The 16,297-nt window shown below is 39.9% G+C and overlaps 1 protein-coding gene across 1 annotated transcript; it reads left to right on the forward strand.

Moving 5' to 3' along the window:
• The first annotated feature begins 2,555 nt into the window (after window positions 1-2,555).
• On the forward strand, window positions 2,556-11,597 carry LOC142208525 (myosin light chain 4-like). Its single transcript, XM_075277094.1, has 7 exons — window positions 2,556-2,716; window positions 4,732-4,759; window positions 7,729-7,878; window positions 9,468-9,641; window positions 9,756-9,833; window positions 11,160-11,198; window positions 11,413-11,597. The coding sequence occupies exons 1-6, from the start codon at window positions 2,603-2,605 to the stop codon at window positions 11,186-11,188; spliced, it is 573 nt and encodes a 190-aa protein (XP_075133195.1). The 5' UTR covers window positions 2,556-2,602; the 3' UTR covers window positions 11,189-11,198; window positions 11,413-11,597.
• Window positions 11,598-16,297: the final 4,700 nt, after the last annotated feature.

A 16,297-nucleotide genomic window follows, 5' to 3' on the forward strand; every position in this document is an offset into this window, starting at 1 on the left:
GTTTTGGTAATTGCAGCATGTCAATTATACCTTCGGAAACACTGGCGATTTCCCCATAAATATAACTGAAACATAAAGTCCGCAGAGGAAAACTCTGCAAACTTTCTGTTTAAAGCGTTGCGGGAAGAACCGCGATGTGTTTCCGCCGCGGTTTATTCCACAGCGCTTTATTGCTGCAGGTCGTCCCATGGGGACTTAGCCTAAAGGGGGTTTTCCCACTCACCTATTCTGCAGATCAGATTAGTGGGGGCCCAACCACTCAGACTCCCACTGATCTGATCTGCAGAATGACAGGGCCCCCCAGAGCATTAATTGCTCGGGGGACACATGGTATCATGGAACCATAAAATCAGTTTAATATAGTTTAATTTTAATTAATTTTAAAGTTTCTCTCACTTATTATTTCCCCTTTTTAATTTCTGTCAGGTAATTTTCCCGCCCGTTTTTCACTTACCTCAGGGAGTCAGGGTTCAAGATTAGGTCATCCATCTCAGCTGACGGGGTCTTCGAGAACGTTCGAAGTGGGCGTGGCTTTGAATCAGCTGTTCTTGGATTCCGTCAGCTGATTGGAGGTATCTGGCGTTTTGGCGCGAATTTTGAAAATAAAAAGCCGGCAATCAGCTGTTCGGGCCATTCGCGTCGAGATCTTCAAGCAAGCCATATGTGTTAAGATATTTGTGAACTCATCGTCATGGTGTTTATTGAAGGGGGTTAGTCGATCAGCTTATGCTGATTGGACTTTGATTTTATTGATTAATATGATTATTTATTTGGTTATTTATTAAAATTATTTATATTGGTTTTTAATTATTTAATTATTTATTTATTTAATTTATTTATTTATGGTTGAATTCTTGTAAGTTACCTTAATAAACACCGTGGCCAATTATTATCCACTAAAGAATTTGGTTGTGTTGTGTATTTATTTATTTATAGTTTATTGGAGTAATATTGAATTAATCTATTATGATGATACTTTATGGTAGAAGAATGAAAATTGGTTCCTATGATGCCATGATAGGGAATACAGAGGACCTGACCTCCTATAGTGACTTTGCTTGCCATCTTCTTTACTAGCAGTAATATGAACAGCACTGCCTTGTGGGCTGGTGGTTGACCATAAGGGCATGATGCGTAAATGACCTTTGACCTCTTCTGGTGCCCCATAAATGGATAGCTCTTACCCTTCATTTGCTGGCTAACAATGATGAGCATCTTGGAACTTGTACTGACCTTCTCCTATTTGCTTTGGACAAGTAATTAGAACATAATACTCAGGCAGAAGATCAGATTTAATTTGCTGTTATTTGTCACTTAAGTGGTACCTGCTTTGTCACATTGTCACACAGCACTAGAGGACATGCCTCCTCCCCTCACTGGCTGATATCAGTTTACAAGGGGCTGGGTAAAGCTTTTAGGAATAACATGCCTATGCATCTAAAGAGAATAATGCTTTACATCCCACCTCTAATAATAGACACAGTCCTGTAAAACTAACCCCCTCCTAGCCAAAGCCCAGCTCGGCACCATCATCTTGTCTGTACAAATATGTAATGCCCACTGATATTAAGCTCATGGACGCAGCTGTTCACGCAGTATGACCTTGGGAGTCTGACAATGCCACCCTGCCAACAGACAGCTGTGCCCCCGTTTTCTCCACCACCCATGGGGATACATAGCTCCACTCTTATCAGTGGGACTCCACAATCCAGCATGTCCAACCATTCTTCTATAACAAGGGCATATAGAGACTTATAGTTTGTTAACAAGTGGAACACATAGGTCCTGTTCTCACTTTTTTGTCAAGATGTAAAAAAGCCATTCTGTTGTGTTTTACTGTAGCTTTGTTTGGGAAAGCTGGGTGACAACCAATATGGCCACCATTACAGCTCTCATAGTGTTTTTACCCAGCTTTTCCATACTCTGCGCAAACATGCTTCTTGTGACCCTAGATTTATGCTAGCGTTCGGGTTTCCATCGCTTGGGTCCACATCGGGACGAAAAAGATGGAGTCCCTGTCTGCTTAAAAAGCTACACGAGAAAAAAAACATGGACCACATAGACTAGTCTGGTTTCTGATAGTTGCCGGACTTTTTCTCTGCCAATTTTAAGTGGATTCTGCAGTGGAGTTAACAATGGAGACTCCAAGTGTGAATAAAGCCTTATTTAAATGTTATTGATCCTCACCTTTATTGATAATCAGGACTCCAGGAAAGCTGAGTGATAACCAATATCACTACCATTACAACAATCAGGATGGATTTTACCAAGCATAACTAGACAAACAATATGACCATCACTTCAGGTCCCATAGGCAGTTTCACAATTGTATAGAATAGATTCGCAGCTACTGTGTGTTCTTCCAGCTGTCCAGCAGGAACATTGTGATTTGGCAGAACAAGTGTTAATATGTCAGGATAGGTTAGGGCTGATAACAATGATGAATACGTGTCATGTGGGACATCTCTCTCTGTCACTCTTCCTTTTATAGTAGCACAGCTCCCTCTCCCTGGATATAAGAAGGGACTGAGTGACCACCCTGGCTCTGTCATCCCTCCCATCTCATTCATTGTATCCCAAGAAGCCCTAGCACACAGACATCATGCCCCCCAAGAAGCCAGAACCCAAGAAGGAGGCCGCCAAGCCCGCTGCTGCCCCAGCACCTCCTGCACCAGAGCCCCCAAAGGAGGTTGCATTTGATCCAAAAAGTGTCACAGTAAGTATTCAATAATATAGGGGAGTATACAGCATGCCAGGATCTTTGAAAATGTACTGGGCAACATCTCTGCTTGCTGTCACTGAATGGAAGTAATCTTCTTTACACACTAAGGCTCTTATAGTCCTTGTTCTCACAGTTATGATCTTATTACAACTGTACCCACTCTAGAAAGTCCTATGTGAGACAAGTCTCTTCCCTGTTCAGATAGTTTGCTGCAATGTATTAGGACGTAACATGTATGAGCCTGGTGTCTAGACTGTGTAGTTTACAGAGGCTCATCTAGTCTAGCCACAAATGTGGTAACATCTCAGCTGTTGGAAGTATTATATCTGTAGGACTTTCAGCTTCAAGATGCAACAAAGGATTTTCACTGAAGCCAAGAACTGTGTTTGCCTATTTTAATACCATGGACTTTACATGCAATGGCGGGGCTTAGGCGCAATGGCCGCTCTAGTCAAACTCCTTGTAGCTAGGGGGAAAAGGAAGGGGGATAACTGATAAATCCCTCTAGCTCTTATAGCCCTTTGTATGTAATTTACATAAAACCGAAAAACCTTTACTATAATTTAATAGCTTTATTTGCAGTTTTATGTAAAACTATTAATTATTTAACATAATATCACAAAATCTTAATTTCATTAAATGTCTTTCTACGACTAGTAAAGGTAGTTTTGACAGTGAATAAAATGTGTCAATATCTTTCTTATATGACTATTCGCTAATCGAATAACTAATGTTTACATGTGGTAATTCTATGATATTGTAGTAAAAATTGTAGTCAGAGGTGAAGACAGTCTTTATGGGTGGCTTTATTACCAGATCATTGAAGGATATGCCTTATACATAGTAGTTTGGGAATGTTACAATTAATATCTCTAGCATATGTGAAGATTTGTAATTGTAATCTCAGCTATCCAAAGTGGTTGCCTGCAAGCATTTACACTATTGTGTAACGAAAGTTTACACATTATTGAAGCTTGTTAAGGCAACATCTTTGGAGATCCATCAGCTTTTATATTCATCAGTATTCCAGAACTCATATAACTTGTCTATGGTAACCACGCTCATTATTTTATATGTGCCACCATAGGATACCTATGGGAGCTCTTTTGTGTTGCTGCATAGTGCTTAAGTGGAAAGTACAGTTTTCTCCCAAAGATTCAATGGTTCTGCCAATCTGAATATAGAAACCTTTGTGCTCTTTATATGGTGATGAGATAACTCGTGCCATATGATAATGTGCCAAGGGACATTCTGGTCCATGTATGAGATATGACAACTAGTAGATGGGAATCCTATCACACAGAGACATTTAATAACACTCAGAAAAGCATAATGTCATAATGTCAGCAATCATCAAGAACACAATATTCTGTCTGCACCTTTGAGATAAGTTGGCATGTCCAGGGATTTAGGATCCTTAAATGAAATCCCCTCCTACAGTATCACCATGCAATCTTAGCCTCTGATATAATTGACTATATGAAGATACATGGCTGGACAACAGTTGTCTGTGGGGTGGTGATGGCAGACATCATTCTAAGGCTTAACTCCAAATCCGATCATTGATTTAGGAATTTGCTTAAATATACCAACCCATGATAAATGTACCAACATGCAAAAGATACATAAATGCAATGTGTTGACCCAGCTCATTACTAAGATAGGTAGTAAGTGGCCCATAAACACTATCAAACTCCTACAATTATATAGACCTGTCTCCCAAGATGACTTTCCAACACTTGTATTTGCACAAAAGGATATGGCATTCCAGTACTGAAGCACAAATGGCTGCAATGACAACCCACAGGGTCTCTAGAGGCTTGAAACACAACCCCCTCCTGTTAGAGCGTACATTTATGGACACATGGTCCAGTGCCAGACTTCTTATTATAAGACCTATTGATGAATTTGTCTTCATTTTTACTGTCCAATATCTTTGTCTTTATTTACAGTAATCTTACAGATTTTTTTTTTTTTACTAATAGTATCATATTTTCCTTTGTCTACAGATTGAGTACACTGCAGATCAGATTGAAGGTAATTTTCTTTATTGTATTTTAATGCTAAATTTAATAACGTTGCAGACACATCTACGAGTAAAGATGCATACTTTTGTGCCAGCCTCACTCTAGAACAAACTGCGCCATGCCACCAGTGTTTTCAGTTAACACAGTGAAAGAATTGTTGCAATTTGTTACCGGCAGTATGGTAACCTGCAAGACCGTGCTACCGGTAACAAGTCATAGGTACTAGATCAACACATCTTTCTCTGTGTTAACTGAAAGCATCGGAAGCCCAGGATGCAGCCAGCGCCACACTGTGTGTTCTCCCCCTAAACTTGGCCATACACTTACAAAAGTTGTCAACCAAATGTTCACAGGGAACCTGTCAGGTGGTTTCTCTACTATAAACTGGTCCATTATGTACCACATGAAATAATGGCCATTCTTATGGTGTCCTTCACTCGGCTTTCTATTGCTGAAAAGTTAATTTATATGCTATTGAAACCTTAGGTTGGCATAGGCAACTTTTCTTTAACTAGTCATGAGGGTGGAGAGCAGCTTCATGTAGTAATGCAGTCATTGTGCTAGATCACACCCTGTGCGACGTGATTGACATGTCCCTCTTAACCTGACACCCTACCTAACTGCGAGCCTCACATGGTGTGATTTAGTGCAATCACTGACTAGGTGAAGCTGCTCCCCGCCTCCATGACTAGAGGAAGCTGCTCCCAGCCTCCATGACTAGATGAGCTGCTCCTTGCTTCCATGACTAGATGAAGTTGCTTCTCGCCTTCATGACTAGATGAAGCTGCTCCTCGCTTCCATGACTAGATGAAGCTGCTCCTCGCCTCCATGACTAGATGAAGCTGCTCCTCGCCTCCATAACTAGATGAAGTTGCTTCTCGCCTTCATGACTAGATGAAGCTGCTCCTCGCTTCCATGACTAGATGAAGCTGCTCCTCGCCTCCATGACTAGATGAAGCTGCTCCTCGCCTCCATGACTAGATGAAGCTGCTCCTCGCCTCCATGACTAGAGGAAGCTGCTCTCTCCATTTGCCAATCTAAGGTTTTAAATCTTATAACTTGACTTTTCAGCAAAAGAAAGCTTAGTGAGGATCACCAGACAGTGTCTTCATGTCTAAGGCCGCACATTGGGGAAATGCAGCATTTTTTGTTGCATATTTTGCTACGTTTTTTGAGCCAAAGCCAGGGGTGGATTGAACAGAAGGTAGAAGTATAAGAACTTCTTATATATTTCTCATTCCTTTCGTAGACATTCTTGGCTTTGGCTCAAAGATTTGCAACTAAAAAAGCTGCATCTCTGCAATGTGGGCCTCAGGTTGGCTTTAAATTCTATGTAAACTTTGCAGCAATTTTTTATTCTCAAGTTGTATGTATTTAGGGATAAAGTGAATTTATGTAATGGGGTTTAATTAAAAATGTTGCATTGTTTGGCTTCTACAGTATGGATGTATGAGCACTACAATACAAACTGTAAAATACCTTTTTCTTGTATTTTATCCTTCAGACTGACTATGGACAGCTCCTTCTCGTTTCCTTTTTTTTTACCACTCCTGACCATTTCTGATCTGATCAGAAATCATTGTCAAATTAAAGCCTCACATAGTGTCCTGCAGCAAAAAAGCAGTGCGGGAAAAACCGCTGCGGCAACGCATTGCGGTTTTTCCTGCAATGTTTTTCACAGAAAGTTCACAGAGGTTTCTTTGCAGATTTTCTACTTCAATTATACCTATAGGGAAACCGCCGGCATTTCCGTAGGTATAATTGACATGCTGTGATTTACAAAACCGCAACAGTTTTGAAAAGCAAAGCATGTCTGCTGCGCATAATTTTTGCACAAAGTGAGGTAGGGATTCACTAGAATCCTATCTACTTTGATGTGAGTGTAAAATGCTGCGTCTTTTACGCTGTGCGTAAATTGTAGCATGTAGGGCACTCGGCCTTAAAACACTGAGAAATTTTGCAGAGTTTTCCTCCTTGGACTTTCTGCTTCTATGATACCTATACGGAAAATGCCAGCATTTCCGTAGGTAAAATTGACATGCTACGATTTCCAAAAACGATTGCGTTTTCTTAATCACAGCATTTCTGCTGCAGATTTTTTCCAGCAATGGGTAGATGGGATTAGGCATTTGTAGGTAATGTAAAATGCAGCGGCCAAAATGCTGTGTTTTTGCAATGTTGGGCCTAAAAGATTATGGGAAGAGTGAAGATGAGGGTTGGAGAAGGAGTCATCGGGCAGCCAGTCTGACAGGTTAGATAACAAATGGTATTATAAAACTTGTATTGTAGTGCTTTTACTTGCAAGTTGTAGAAGCCAAAGCATTACATTTTAAGCCCAAAAGACATACAATGTAATAAAAAACATACTGAACGCTGTCCATAGCCTGTAAGCTAGAGATATTCTCTAAGGCCTTGACATATGAAACTGTTGTAAAGGACAAAACCTTGAGCATTGTCACAGAATTAGACTGCCAAAGAAAGGATCTGGAATGAAAAGAATGTCCAGTGGAATGGACGGCGGAATGGTTGTAGCTTAGACCCACCATATAGAATAGTAACCTGACCCCATAGGACCTAACTGCTGTGGTAAGTGATATTGTTCAGCTGCTTCTGTAATTCCATTCAAGTTACACTGTTGAAATACTGGATAATAGGATTTTATTTCTGTGGATAGTTTTATATCATGGACTCTTGAGATTTAGAAATAGGGGAAATTTTTTACTTCCAAAAACATTGGAAACAATGTATCACCAACCCCGTGTAGCAGTTTTTGTAACTTCCAATCTAGTGAGTGGAATGATAAGGCACATTTACCTATCTCCACCATATTTGACCAACATAAGAATATCCCTTTAAGGAGAAATGTGTGCCTTCGAAAATATAGTCGTATATTCATGTGCTGGTTTTTGGAATGACTTTTTGTTTTTATATAGTATTAATAAAGCAGTATTTAGAAGCTTTCTTTTTATTCTCTCCCAGAATTCAAAGAGGCCTTCCAGCTGTTTGACCGCACCCCAGGGGGAGAGATGAAGATCACATACGGACAGTGCGGAGATGTTTTGAGGGCTTTGGGACAGAATCCCACTAATGCAGAAGTAATGAAAGTCCTTGGAAGACCCAAACCAGAAGGTAAGAATTAAACAAGATGAGTTGCTCTTATGGATTTTACTTGCCATAGACATTTTACGTAGTAGTGGTATGTCGGATGCCATATGGTACAAAGAGAACCTACTCCAATGTAAAAGGTGAAGGGAAGCTCTGTCACTTTGGAAGGGAGAAGAGCAAGAGACAGTATTGATATGTAGAGAGCTGTGTAGACTAGGAAAGAAGGTAAAGACTAGTGGGATTTAGTGAATGCCATAATAGTCATAATATTTCCATTCTCTGAACTTGCTAATGGTGGTCCTCGTTAAATAGGGTCTTCAAGTTTTTTCTCCCATAGTAGTTCCTATTCTTCATGAGTGGCTCTATATCGGTGTATATAGGAGGAGGGCCTTGAGTGGCTTAACCATTCAATGTCAATATAGTCTAATAGGGCATATAGAAAGGCTTTTTTTTCTTTATAAGACATCTACCACCAAAAAAATCTCTTGTAAACCATTGTACTGTTGTAGGAGCCATTATTAACATAGTGAACATACATCTTTTTTTCTGTCAAAGTGCAATCTTGCTGTTGAATAAGCCAACTTCTTGTTGGTTTTGGTGCCCCAGACAACTTATCATTCATTATATTTAAAAGAAGAATGTTTGTCGACAATAAAAATGTATCACATTTGCTCTAGTTCAGTGTAGAATATGCCTTTCATGAGTGTCAAAATGGTCAAAAATGAAATGTTTCTTAATTTGATGGGAAATCTAAGCCACTGCATTGGAATTGATAGGATAGAATATCTGAATTGCCATTACAATGCAATGGCCAAAGTAGAAGGATGACACCATATCTTTTTTATGCAGTATACATAAAAGAAGGAGAATGTCAAGACTTCAGGCATGGGAACATAAGCCAGAATAAGACAATCCACCTTATAAATAGTAATGCTTTGGTAAACTGATATGTGCGTCCCAGGATTTTCTGGCTGTATGTGACATACCTTCCATTTGGTACAAACACCTGGCATCATGTCTTGTTCTATTTCTGCATGAGGGATTAAACCCCCTCAAGCCCCAAGCTATGAAAAGATTCTGGGTCAGAGCATAAAGGATATAGATGGCTCAAAGGGATTGCGGCTATTTCACCCACTCTCTTTGTGGGGGATCTGATTATTTAAGTCCTAGTATTGAAAGGACATACAAGGTCAGTAATTTATGTTAGTAACTTATGTCCATGCCATTTACAGTCCAGATGCCAACACTGAACATCACATTCCTACTGCTGACCCATGGGGAAGGCCGTTGACATTTCACTAAGCAGTGGTATGTGTGTTGTTATCCATTATATGCAGTCAATGCCAGAGTACAGAAAATCTCAGAACTGGTCACCTCAAAGACCTTACACTTGATGACTTAATGCCCGAAGCCTGCCAGCTGTCTGGATGTAGCTCCATTAAACACATGATATTATGAAGGATATCCAGAATACAATCTAGCTTAGGTCAGACATGTAAATATTGCTTATAGGATCGCTGTGTGATGCATATGGTGGTATTATGGATATTCAAGGAAATGATCCCTATTACTCTATATTTTATGACTATAATAGAATATTTACTTTGTTTCAGAACTAAACACTAAACTCATTGACTTCGAGACCTTCCTTCCGATGCTCCAGCATATCTCAAAAAATAAGGACCAAGGTTCCTTTGAGGACTTTGTAGAAGGACTACGTGTATTTGACAAAGAGAGCAATGGCACGGTGATGGGGGCTGAATTGCGCCATGTCTTGGCCACCTTAGGTAAATAAAATTGCTGCATAGGAATAACTTGGCAGTGACTACTTGGTATGATAATTGAAAATAGAGAAATAAATGTTGGACATGTTACTCAAAATGTGTCCCTACCACATATAGGTGAGAAGCTGCAAGAAAATGAAGTAGAACAGCTGCTTGCAGGACAGGAAGATGCCAATGGATGCATTAACTATGAAGGTATTACAATAACTATGCTACATTTTAAGTAGTGCAAACAATCATTAGCATTATGGAGAAGACTTCTGCATAAGTGTCTTCATCAACATCTTCTCAAGGTTTACTGTCTCATTCATTTACAGTTCAATCTAATGTATGGGATTGTATTAAAGGCGTGCCTCAGTGATTGGCAGAGAACAGGGTTTCCACAGTTGCTGGTGCCCAGTGGCATAACTATAGTCTTGTGGGCCCCATGCAATGTTTTGTCCGGGCCCCCCTACCTCATCCTTAGGGCCCGTGCACACGGAGTTTACGTGTGCACATTTTAGCATCGCGTCACGTTTTTTGGCGTGTTTTTACACGTGTAAAAATTTACATTCAAGTCAATGGGACTGCTATATTTACACGTGTATTCTATACACGTGTATTATGCTAAAATGCGCACACGTAAACTCCGTGTGCATGGGCCCTTACAGTGAATTCTTGCTATTGATGATTATGGGTGCTAAGTAGAGATGAGTGAGTAGTACTCGATCGAGTAGGTATTCGAAATACTCGTACTCGATCGAGTACCACTCGCTGTTCGAATGTAAAAGTTCAATGCAGAACCAGCATTGATTGGCCGAATGCTATACAGTCGGCCAATCAACGCTGGTTCTTCTCCTACCTCTAGAAGTCTTCTCCGTGCAGCTTCCCCGCGGCGTCTTCTGGCTCTTCATTCACTCTGCCAGGCATCGGGCCTGGGCAGAGCCGACTGCGCATGTCCGCTTGTAGTGCGGGCATGCGCAGTTGGTTCTGCCCAGGCCTGATGCCTGGCAGAGTGAATGAAGAGCCGGAAGACGCCGCGGGGACGCTGCAAGGAGAAGTCTGCTCGGAGGATCCAGCCCAACCCTCACTCGTGGACTTGGTAAGTATAATTTGATTGGACGTTGCCTACCCCTGAAACGAGCATTTTCCCCCCATAGACTATAATAGGGTTCGATATTCGATTCGATTAGTCGAATATTGAGGGGCTACTCGAAATGAATATCAAATCTCGAACATTTTACTGTTCACTCATCTCTAGTGCTAAGGAGTTTAATGAACCTTAGTGTGGTTAGGGTAATCTGTGCGTCTCCTAGGTTTATGGGCCAGATGGGATCCCAATACTGGTGCCAGTGCTTATGCGCCACCTAAAGCTCCTGAGCCCCGCTGCGACTGCACTCTCTGCACCCCCTCAGGATACGCCCCTGTTGTTGCCCCCAGTTACCCAGAAGCTGCTAACATACAAGTGAACCTTGCAGTGCCTTTGGAAAATTAAGTATTATGCAATACTCATTCATACATTCATATCTCTTTCTTTCTCAGCTTTTATCAAGCACATTATGGCTGGCTGAAGATAATATGGTATGTGCTTAGTAATGTTACTCCATACCTGACTATATGTATAAAATCTATAAAATCTGTCAGTTTATTTTTTTAATGGATCTATCACTTAAGCGGGTCATAGATAGATTATTCAATCCATGTAAATATCACATCTTTAGATTCTCTTTATAGTTGATTGTAGACATATCATAGACATGTTTAGATAAACCATCACTTTTACTATCTTTTATAGATCTCCATGAACTATCATCTCCATCTCTCCTCAACCGCCTTATTCGACTTTCTTTAGAAGAACCTGACAACTCATGATCGTGCAAAAACTACATCCGAAATGTAAATGTACTATTGTTCTATTGCCCTCTGCTGAAATACAATGTGCGGTTTTAAATTATTTGGGATTTTTTTTTTCCCCTGGTGATTTCCACCAAATAAATTTCTCAAAAAAATGTATATAAATTGTGTCATGTATTTATGATTGTATGTTTTATTATTTTCCTTTAGTCATTTTTGATTATTGGTTAGTTCAAACACGATGAGCCAAGCCGAACCTAAAGCTGTTTTTGGATTCCTCATGGAAAGATCTGAATTACAGATAATACATTTAATAAATGGGCTGGTAGTACTAAGGTGTTACATCTCTGTATTAAACATTTTTCATAAAGAAGTGGTCTAATGAAGACAACCCTTGTCCATATGCCCTATAAATGGCATATCAATAAATGAACATCATCATGAGCCTGACTCTTCACTTATAAAAGTGTAGAATTTTGGTCTCAACCTGGAACCATTTCACATTAATATGAGTTTCGGCTCACAGCACTGTATCTGTCTCTCTTCTGGTATATCATTATATCCATATTATCAACTAAAATCCCTTTGCACAGTATACAGAAACCAAATTGAACAATTTAGCCGAAGTAATATTATTGCCCCCACATACAATGTAAAAACCATCAGAGCATAATTTATAAAAATCCACACTCCAGAATTATAGTATAAAATAAGTAGCAAAGCTGAGAATTTTCAGCTGAAATTTTGCGACTTTTTGGTTTCTGCACCACTCACTGCATTTTTTAAAAGTGGGTGTGGAAGTGGGTATGGTGAGCCTTTCTAGCTGTGTATACTGCAGATTTATCAACTTTAGGCTAAGGCCCCACGGGCCGGAAACGCAGCGCTTTGAACAGAAAGTGCACAGAGTTTTCCTCCGCGGACTTTCTGTTACAATAATCTATGGGGAAGCCGACAGCATTTCTGTAGATATAATTGACATGCTGCGATTTTCAAAACCGCAACGTTTTTGGAAATCGCAGCGTGAATCCCTTCCACTTTGCAAGTACTGTAAAACGCTGCAATTTTTCCAGCGGCGTTTCCACCATGGGAAAATCGTGGAGTTTCCAGTCCATGGGGTCCCGGCCTAAGGCCCCACATTGCGGAAATGCAGCAAAAAAAAAACATTGTCTTTTACAGCACTAGCAAAGTAAATGAGATTCTACTGATCTCATCCACACATTCTGGAAAAAAAACAGGATGCCTTTCTACTGTGTTTCTTTCTGCTGCATTTTTTTTTTTTGCTGCGGTTCGCCACATGGGGCCTTAGTCTTAAAAAGAATTTAGCAAACCCGCTTGAGTCATTGAATAACTCATTTTTCTAGGTGCTCCTAACTTATTGAACATTGTGTGAGATTTGATAAATCCAGACTCCAGACAGTCAAAATTGATTTTAAAAATTTCTCTAATAATAAATCTCCCATTGTCTTTATTTTTAAGTGCTTAAGGCATACCCATCTCTGATTATTATGTTATGTGTAAAGAAGCCAAATGACCCTTGGACCCTGAGCATAGTAAAAATGATGGAAGTTCAGGAGTCAAAAATCCTAATGACAGCACCAGAAAAGAAAGATTTGTACACAGGCACTCCTGTTTCCCCGAAAATAAGACACTCTCTTATGTTAAATTCTCTTCTGAAATATATGACCTATCTTATTTTTTGGGGGATGTCTTATGCAGCGGCTGGTGCGGGGGACAATCGGCAGTCATGCCAGCGCTTCCTTAGCGGAGTGCCGGCATGACTGCCGGTTGTAGGTGGTCCATGAGGTGAAGGGGGGGGTGTCTTATTTTCGGGGAAACAGGGTAGGTTACTAGGTTTAGCTGTGATACTTGGTGATTTTTAGATCAAGTTGTCATGAACATGAACAGTACAATATTATTAATATTTATTTATAGAGCACCATTATTTCCATGGTGTTGTACATTATTATATAATTCCATGGTGCTTTACATTTGAGAGTTTACATACAATACAAAAAATGATCAAAACAAAAATAATTCTAACAGTGACTGACTGGCACAGTGGGGTAGAGGGCCCTGCCCGCAAGGGTTTACAATCTATGATGTTCAGATGGTTGTCTGGTGACAGTAGCGTTATTGGAGGTTGTAGGCCTTGCTGCATAGGTGAGTCTTCAAGGTCTTCTTGAAGCTTGTGATTGTGGGGAACAGTCTTATGTGTCGTGGTAGTGAGTACCAGAGTAAGGGGAATGCACAATATAACATAGCTATCCAGAGATGAGAACTAGTAATGCCGGAACTAGGGTTTCTGACCTTTAAAAAGGTGTTTGACTATAGATTACTGTCTTCATTCCTGGAAAATCTATACATATAATATACACTATGCGATAGGTTGTCTTCAAGGGCTTGACTGGTTTAAGCCCATTTTTATATATCCTATTAGAGTGGAGTGAAGCTATAAAAAGCATCTTGAAAGCTTCATGCCCCCTTTAGTGGCACTACAGGGGAACTGAACATTTGCTTCTGGATTCCCCCACAAATGTCAGTTGGTTACTTGGAATTTCATCAGTAAGTGGTCAATTTATTGTCATAGAAAAGTCTTAAAATGGTATTGTCTAAAGTGGACTACCCCTTCAAAGTTTGCCTATGATTAGAAAATAAGGTATAGGAGTATGCCGTGTGCATTCATTGCCTTTATTTAGTTATTGTTGTTATTGATATACAATTACTCTACCTGTTCCATAGTATGAGCCATTACAAGAATAGCATTGTCAGAATATCTATATAGTTTTTAAAACATGTTGGTTTTTTTTTTTACAAAACCATCACATTCTATGTGTGAGAACTCAAAGAAGGTTCATTTTCCATGTTAACTCCAATATGTCCTCCATACTCTGGTTGGTTTTTGAACCATCACCTTCCAGGGCCCCATCAACCTGGTAAAAATAGCTGCCTGTTGCTGGAAATTTCAAAAGAGCATCCCCACTTGTGAGATAAGGAAAACTTTTCATACCAAAGAAGGCTTTGTGTCTGCATCGTCCCAACAGACATGTCTGATAACGTGACTTTGTGACAAAGCCCCCTGCCCAGGGGACAGGTCTGTTCTTTTGAGAATAAAAGGACATTGTTAAAGTGGGCAGTTAATTTTAGCTGGAATCCTAATCCACCAGACATATATATCTGACCACGAAAGAGGAAAAAGACCATATGAGGGAAGAAGGATCCGCTCTATTTTAACTGGGAATGTGCAAGAACAGTTCTATTCTCACACATGTACAAATCCTTATCCATACCATGAGCACTGAAATAAAGCAAAATATGACAGCCCACAAGGAGAACATATACAGATACTGCACGTATTAACATAACCATAATAAGCAGTATCTCATATGTATATATATATATATATATATATATATATATATATATGTATTATACTGTATCGTAATAGTAAACCCTGCTATTTCTTATGAAGATGGTGAACATGTAGACAGGCATAAATAAATAAAAAAGGAGAAGGGGGTCAAAGACTAGTATTTTGCTTGTATCTTGAAAAGGACAGTAAAAATTACTATTTTACTAATGGGAAATTACTGCAAAATATTGTACTAAAGCACTATGTTAATACTGTGGACATCAAGAAGACAACAACACTGTCCTCTACTGGCCACATCTACACATATCACATACACGCCTTTACGTAACCCTATCGAAAATAGCTCTCCTTCAGACTGAAGAAAACTGTCCCTTCAATGCCACCTATAGGTGACTGCCTTGTACGTCAATGTCTGACCTCTTGATTTTCTAATGTAGACAATCCTGTTTCTTGTCACAGCATATGAATGTAAAATAAGGAGATCTTGAATGTATCTTCCGCTAGTAGAGAAGCAAATAATCTGCTACAAAAGATCATTAGAGACGGACATTAATTTCAAGCTTAATTTCCGCTGCAATATTTTATAAAACCTGGAGAATGCTGCAAGGTGAGCAATAGAGGCCAAGGCCAGTACATGTAACTACACTGCGTATACGCGGGGACTCTACTAGGGTAATTTACTTACAGCGCATGTTTCTTTTTATACCTAACGCTGCAATGAAGACTATTAACGGGCCTATATGAATGTATATTTCCAGTGGTATAACATGCCAGTGGTTCCAGTATATAGACAATTAGTGCAAAGCACTAGATGTAGAATGGCTTTACCTGCAGTTTTATTATATTACAGTAAAATTCTGTAGAAAATTATTCCTCCCTAAGCAAGAGCAGAATTACCAGAAGAGCCAGTGTAACCTGGAAATAAGATAAGATAACCCTTTAATTGGCCCACTGTGGGTAAATTCAGTGTGTTACAGCAGCATGGATAATACAGTAATATAATTCAAGAAAGAACACATACAAGCTCATAGCAGATAGAAAAGATACTAGGAGTCATAGGAACTAAAAAGAAAAGAAAGACTCAGGATCATTTAGTTCTCTGTGATCTTCGCTTAGCCTGATGTTGATTATACAGCCTGACCGCGGTTGGGAGGAAGGATCTCTGATAGCACTCCTTCTCACACTTGGGGTGAAGCTGTCGGTCACTGACAGTGCTGCCCAGTGCTGTCACGGTCTCATACATGGGATGAGAGTTGTTCTCCAGCATAGAGGTCACCACTGAATTCAGCGCACTGTCGGCTTTCCAGCAGTATATGGAACTGCTTGTGCCCAATCTGATGAAAGGTCCTCTTTAACAGTGACACTGGCAGGAGAAGTGAGCAAGGCTGTTCTCCTAATCCTCCCCATGATATTCCTGGTAGGCACCGGAGCCACCTGAAGTTCTCCAGCATCCTCT

This window comes from Leptodactylus fuscus, chromosome 6, assembly GCF_031893055.1.
Source record: "Leptodactylus fuscus isolate aLepFus1 chromosome 6, aLepFus1.hap2, whole genome shotgun sequence".
NCBI lineage: Eukaryota > Metazoa > Chordata > Amphibia > Anura > Leptodactylidae > Leptodactylus > Leptodactylus fuscus.

Bases quoted from the DNA above. Each gene is read 5' to 3' on its own strand.
- LOC142208525 (XM_075277094.1), top strand. From the start codon at position 2,603: ATGCCCCCCAAGAAGCCAGAACCCAAGAAGGAGGCCGCCAAGCCCGCT. The intron at 7,879-9,467 runs GTAAGAATTAAA...ACTTTGTTTCAG, and splicing joins TGGAAGACCCAAACCAGAAG to AACTAAACACTAAACTCATT. The intron at 9,834-11,159 runs GTATTACAATAA...TTTCTTTCTCAG, and splicing joins TGGATGCATTAACTATGAAG to CTTTTATCAAGCACATTATG.